At 33.8% G+C, this 7080-nt stretch overlaps 1 protein-coding gene and 1 long non-coding RNA gene across 2 annotated transcripts; both read left to right on the top strand.

The window, feature by feature from the left end:
- Positions 1 to 1664: 1664 nt before the first annotated feature.
- Positions 1665 to 2930, top strand: LOC117281517 (protein ALP1-like). The gene has a single exon (XM_033661369.1). The coding sequence runs from the start codon at positions 1665 to 1667 to the stop codon at positions 2928 to 2930; it is 1266 nt and encodes a 421-aa protein (XP_033517260.1).
- A 2283-nt stretch (positions 2931 to 5213) lies between these two features.
- Positions 5214 to 7080, top strand: LOC104116406 (uncharacterized). The gene is made up of 3 exons (XR_690841.3): positions 5214 to 5359; positions 5864 to 5990; positions 6691 to 7080. It is a non-coding gene; the product is annotated as an uncharacterized lncRNA (long non-coding RNA).

Below are 7080 nucleotides of genomic sequence, written 5' to 3'. Positions count from 1 at the left end.
ATTGCTCTAAGAATATTGCGAGAAAATAGGCAAATTTTCCACGTGTCCGCATACATGCAGGGTTTTATAGCCTTAGTATGAAATATTAAAATGTAGGACCAATAGTCAAAATAGCTAAAATTGTCCAGAATCACAATGACTATTAGTGTTTTTTTCTTTTTTAAAATTGAAAAGGAAATAAAATAACAAAAGAAAACTAGCTAGATATCAAGTGAGAAAATGAACACCCACAATATCTCCCACAACACGCAAAAAAAAATGCTAGAAGTCACAAGCGCATGTCATTCAAAATAAGATTTTTGACTAAAGGCTAAATTGATTAAACCACCGGCTACCGAATTAGCCTTTCTATAGAAATGAGTAATAAAAACCACGCCAAAAAATGACAGATGTGATTGATAATATCACCATTCCGCCACAGGCGGCTAAACACTACATGTGACCTAAAGCCAAAATTTAAAAAGAGGTCTTAAAAAACATTCAAGGTTAAGAAATGCTTTTTCATATGTAATCCTTTGATAATTTTATTAGCTTGAGATTGAAAATTATTTATAAAGCGCTTAAAGAATAGAAGAAGATTCTACAAAATCATAGTTATAAACAAAATTGTTCAAGTTGAAGTGAGTTAGAGAAATTATGGAGTCGAGCCCACCCACCATGGATGAGGTAATTAAAAAAACATAGGATATAACTGCAAATTTAATAGTCTACAACATTCAACTATAATTGCATAAATCATATTTTTAAAAGATGGTATAAACTTTAAAAATCGAGAAATAATTGGTTAAAAATAAACAACAAATGATTAGAAATAATTCAGTTTTCACTAATAATAAATACATAATTCTTTTCAGGGGCCTAAAGCCACTGCTTTAGTGGCTTCAGGGTTAAGCCGCCACTGCATTCCGATGAGTCACATACCCTCCAGACCACAAACGAATCACACTAGAATTATCAATTGACTAGTAAATTGTTTTGACAAAGTATAATAGAGGCTGATGGACCGGTAGACTTAAGAGTCAATAGTTCAAGGATAAATTTAAATGCATTCTTTAGAAAAAAATGGAAGAAAATCAATAGGTATCCTCGTTTGGGGAAAAAGAAGATAATGAGTCCAAAAGGAAGATATTTTCATCCTTAAGTTCCTTTTTGTCCAATTTACAAAAGAATTTTTTTAAAAGATGGAACTTAAGGCGTTTGAATTTGGTCCTGTTTAAGTATAAGTTTTTTTTAGGAAAAACCTGTGTCTACATTAGGTTTTGATAAAAAACAAAATTGGAGAACACTGATGCTAGTTTTATGAAAATTTACCTTTGGGTTTTTTTTCTTTCTGAAATTCTCTTAATTTTCTTTTCAAAGTCCAAATACCAGTATTATAGCATATAGTACTGAAAAAGATTATCCACTAAACTGGCTCTTATAAGAAACTTTAGATATTTGGGATAAATATTGAATGATTTTCCAAAAAAGAGAGAATCAGTTTTGACTGTAAATAGTCACGTGCCTTTGTGAAAATTTGCAAAGCAAAGCAAAGCTGAGCTCTTTTTAGTACTTTGTCAACCATTGAGATTCAGCAGATTTGTCAGAGCAAACCTTTGATTCGCTCTGAAATCAAGAAAACCTCATTTGACGACAAAAAAAAGTACACTGACACAAACAAAAACATGAATACTCGGCATTTGGCTGCTCTACTCTCTTCTCTAATATCTCAACTCGTCCTTCTCCTTCTCCTTATTTTCCCTTCTTCAAATCCTCTTTCCATCACCAATTCCTCTGTCTACGATTTCCTTTCCCCTCTTCTCCTTCATTTCCTTTCCACCTCTGAAATCGCCGCTACCCTCTCCCTCCTTCCTTTTTCCAGAAAACGGAAACGGGACCACTTCTCAGAATCTGACGCCCCACCCGGAGATGATCCGACCCGGTTCAAACTCAGTCAACGTGGTCGACCCGACTCGTCCATCCGACGTAACCCGGACACTTTCAAGAAATTCTTCAATATGAACTCCTCAACTTTTGATTGGCTCTGTGGCCTTTTAGAACCTCTGCTCGATTGTCGTGACCCGGTTGACTCGCCCCTTAATCTGCCAGCTGAAACTCGGCTCGGAATCGGACTTTTTCGATTGGCTACCGGAGCCAATTATTCCGATATTTCTCGTCAATTCAGTGTGTCTGAACCTGTTGCAAAGTTTTGTGCCAAACAATTGTGTAGGGTACTTTGTACTAATTACCGTTTCTGGGTTGGGTTTCCGAATTCGGGTGAGCTTGAATCCGTTTCGACTAGGTTCGAATCCATTTCGGGCCTGCCCAACTGCTGTGGAGTCCTCTGTTGTGTAAGATTCAAGATTAATAATGATAGTATAGTAGCTCAATTCGTCGTCGATTCATCGTCAAGAATTCTTAGTATTATAGCAGGTTTTCGTGGAGATAAGAATGATTTACAAGTCCTAAAGTCATCAACTTTATTCCAAGATATTGAAAAAGGAACAATTTTGAATTCACAAGCTTTGCAGATAAATGGTATAGTTGTACCTCAGTTTTTTGTTGGTGATGGAAACTACCCTTTGTTACCTTGGTTAATGCTACCATTTGATGATCCTATTTCTCAATCAAATGAAGAGAAATTCAACTCTGCACTCGATTTAACTCGCTCGCGAGGACTTAAGGCTATTCAGAGCTTGAGAAATTGGGGTGTTTTGAGTGAACCGATTGAGGGAGAAGTTAAAGCTGCAGTGGCTTCTATTGGTGCTTGTTCAATACTTCATAATATGTTGTTATCAAGGGAGGATTTTTCAGCATTTTGTGAGGATTTGAGTGATTATTCATTGCACAATCAGAGCTCTTTGAAACCTGGTGTTGGTGATAGTGTTGCACGTGCTATAAGAAGTGCATTAGCGACAAAAGCAACAGAGTTTCAATCACAAAAGCAGTGATACTTTCTAGAACTTTTTTGTTTCAAGTATAGGCAATGAACATAAAATTCATTCATCTATTTAACATTATTGAAACTTATACCTCCTTTTCTTGAGATTGTCAGGGCTGTTTTGCATATAGTAAATTCTGGGAATTGATGCCCTCTTCTGTTACTTAACATGTAGAGCTCTTTTAGAGTGTTAATATCACTGGACTATACCGGATGTTTGTCAAAAAAGTGGAAAGATCATTCTGCTTCTATGTCTTGTGTGTCTTAATTTTATCCTCGAAACATTTGAAACACTTTTCTATTTAGACCTGCATTTCATCGAAGGGGAGGTTTGGCGTAACTGGTAAAGTTATTGTCATGTGACCAGCAGGTCACGGGTTCGAACCGTGGAAATACCCTCTTGCAGAAATGCAGAGTAATGTTGCGTACAATAATAGACCCTTGTGATCCGGCCTTTCCCCGGACCCACGCGCAGCCGGCTGCCCTTTACACCTGCATTTCATCAGAGTCAATTCCAGCTTGAAACTAGTTTATTTCTACATTGTGGATTTTTGAGCTGTACCTTGTTTTGCTTATATGTTAGCAACGGAAAAAAATTTGAGTTGGTAAGTTTTGGATGTCTAAAATGCAGAGTGATATGGAGAAATTGTCAAGGAGAAAAACATATCTCACAGAACCTAGATATCAAACTATATTTATGTTTTGAACACATTATTACAGGATAAGTTCCCAATAACAAATTGAGGGATCTTGTCGAAGATATTCCTTATTGAGGAAATAAAGCAAAGTACAAGATCTGTGTCCGTCGTATACAAATTAAGTGACATATCTTCCAGATTTCAAGAAGCTTTTTAATTATGAATTAGGAGTAGGAACTGTAGAACTAAAGCATATAAAACCAGCCGAGCAATGAAGAAGTAGAAAAGAATGTATTGTTTTTAGTGTGTTTTGCAAACTGAGCAAAAGGGCGGTATTTAATATTTATAGACACTTTGCAACAGCTATTTTGAAGAAATTTGGGGAAAAGCAGATGGCAAGGGGCGCAAATCAAGTAATCAAACATTTTGCCTTTCGGTCTAAATCTTCTGGGAGTGAATTTAAAGCTCTACTTGCTCTTTACTAGCTCACTAAATTTTTTTCCAAAAAGTAAAATCAACTTGGTGCACAAAGTATTTCGCATTCACGTAAGATTAGAAAAAGGGTCGCACCCAAGTAAACAGCCTACCCAATGCAATCACTACTAGCTCACTAAAAATATGACTTTTTTATTATATAAATAAATTAGAGAAGGAAAATTTTCTAAGGAATGAACCTTCTAAAATACTACCCATTTTTCAACAGTACGATGCTTTATGCAGAGGCGGATCCAAGATTTGATGGCTATGAGTGCCATTTTTTAATGCAAACCTACCATTGGTAAAGGAAATTGAATTAGGGTGTATATTTTATGAGTTTGATCAATTTTGAACTAATTCGGTTCGCTTTAGTTCGGTTCAATCTATATTTCTTCTTTTTTTTTGAATTAATGCGGCTCAATTTACAAAAATTTGGTGCATAAATAAATATATGACCATCAAACTGAATAAATTTTGTCCAATTCGATCTATTTTTCTAGCTCTATTGAATGATGTGATTAGATGCATAAAATTTAAATAAAATTTTAAATTAGCAAATACACCCCTTATATGTTTATTGATGCCATGGAAATAATAAAATTATATGGATAAAAAGAGAAAATACTAAAATCACATTCAAATAAAATGTTGAAGATCTACCTAAAGAAAAAAAAGGAAGCAAATATATTGTTGAATAAATAATAAAATGGTTGTACTAAGAAAGAGAGGAAATCAAAAGATGAAGAAATACATAAATTTAAGCAAAGGAGCAGAAAGTAAATAAATAGATGGCTATGAGTGCCATTTTTTAATGCAAACCTACCATTGGTGTAACACCCCAAATTTTTACTAATATTTGCATTCTCGATTGAGCATCTTTATAATGAGGAGATATTTTACTTCGCACTTCCTAAACGTGAAATTTACAATATATGAAAATTCTTTACTTTAGGTTGTGTTAGTATTGACAAAGAAGTTACATGGTGTTGCTATGTGTAACACTTAATATTATTTTGATGAATTGTTTTTAAATACATTAGATATCTAAGATTTTGGGCTGCCACCCTTTTGTATTTATCTAAAGATATTTAGTAGTTGGGCAGCCACTTTTAATTCATATTTATCCAAAGTTCTTAAAGATTACTTTAATTGACTTGCTTTTCCATAAACTCCTCTCATATTTTATTCTTTCAATACAAAGAAAACCCCTACCCTCTCTCCTTCTTATCACCTGAAAAACTTCATGAAAACCATCCTAAATTTTCACTAAACCAACCAATAAAATTTGTTCTTGGTGAAACTCAAGTTGCTCCTCTCTTTTGTGGTAAGTTACTAAACTCGTTTTTACACTAGACAACTATTAGTGTTTTCTTCATATCCTTTTATATAGAACTCCATTTTAAGTGATCCAAGACTTTCTGGAAAGTTATTTCATAGATATATAACTCTTATGAAGAAGCCAAAACCTGGTTTATCTTTTATTTACCCGAAAATAGGTGATGAAGTACAGGGCAAGTGCTGCCCAGATTTTCTGTTTTACAAACCCTCCCTGTACTAATATTAGTAATTTTAGCATAACGTTTTACAAAAAATTGATATGGAGGTGATTCAAGATGTTCTGAAATGCTAAGACATTTATCTACAACTGTAAAGAAGACCATACAGTTTAGTTTGTCCTTTTTTATTTTCAAATCTGAGTCACAACACGAGACAGTGATACTGTCCAGAATTTCTGTTTCAAATATTTTGGGTAATTTTTACCAATATCATGTTTAGTTTGACATGTTAAATCACTGAACTTATATAGATATTTGATTATGTATTTAAGGTATATATACCCTTGTAAAATCTAAGGGGAAGTATTTGACGAAGTGGACGGATTTGGTTTGTCTATGGTATAGACGATTCGAACATCCTCAAGTTGTGGTTGAACTGTTTTGTGGTAAAACACCAAGGTTTGTGTATAAACTTTGTACTTTTTTTACTTGCTGAAATATTTTGAAATAACCTGATATTTTATTTTTCTTGTCTTTAATTAATAGCATTGTATTCGTGTTATATCAAGTATTGCAAGATATTTGCTAAATCGCCCACTCGTATGGATTGTTTGATCATTTTTGCATTCTTGTTGGGACTTTGTCCTTTTTGTGGCAGTGACTTTATCACTCATCTTGGCATGTCTCTTGATTTGGATCTTTTTCCATCTTGACTTTGAATTTGTATTTCGTCTTAAATTATGGAACTTGTTCGTGTTAAGTAAGAACTAGGAAGCCATTTTTAATATGGTTCTTGATTCTCTTGACTATTGGGTTTTGACCCAACTCGATTTGGGATTTCGGTCCATCTTGATATCTGATTTTACTTAGTGTGATGGCATGACGTACATATTGGGCGAAAAATAGATATTTGACAAACTCTCTTGGATTGATAGTATATGCTTTCTCAACTCTTGAATCTTGAATATTGGTATTGATATTTGGAAATACTTCAAGGTTGATATTTGATACTTTTGATATATTTGTTCACTTATTTTAAATTATGTTTCATTTGAGCTACCTATGACTAAAAATGAGAATTGAAGAAGTTAATGGCTCCAAGCCCAAAGTTTATACGCCTCTATGCTTTATGCTTAGCGATAGTTGTTTTCTATCGTAGGTAATGTACAGGATGAAATTTGAAGACGGCCTTATGAAGTAGTCTTTTTGGGAGAACTTATGGAGATCACATTTGCATATGCACCATGATTTTATATAGTTTTGGGACATGTACATGATATATATGTCACACTTCTGTATGTTATTTGGAGGCTTGTTGGATCTTAAGACCAAAATCTTGTAACTTGAATTTGGTAACTTATTTTGCTGTTTTAGGGTATGTTAATAACTCAAGTCTTGTAATATGCTGAATTTACACTTTGTCTTGTAAATATGTACAAAGGAGAAAACTAGCTTTCCTTTTTTATACCCGATAGTTTAAAATTTATGTAAAATACAAACTTGTAGTGATTTTGAATGAAAGTATAATTTTGTTAGAAAGTTGCTTTAA

The sequence above is a fragment of the Nicotiana tomentosiformis genome, chromosome 1 (genome assembly GCF_000390325.3).
Source record: "Nicotiana tomentosiformis chromosome 1, ASM39032v3, whole genome shotgun sequence".
In the NCBI taxonomy this organism is placed as follows: Eukaryota; Viridiplantae; Streptophyta; class Magnoliopsida; order Solanales; family Solanaceae; genus Nicotiana; species Nicotiana tomentosiformis.
Note: the sequence above shows the minus strand (reverse complement) of the source record. Positions and strands in the feature narration are given on the sequence as shown.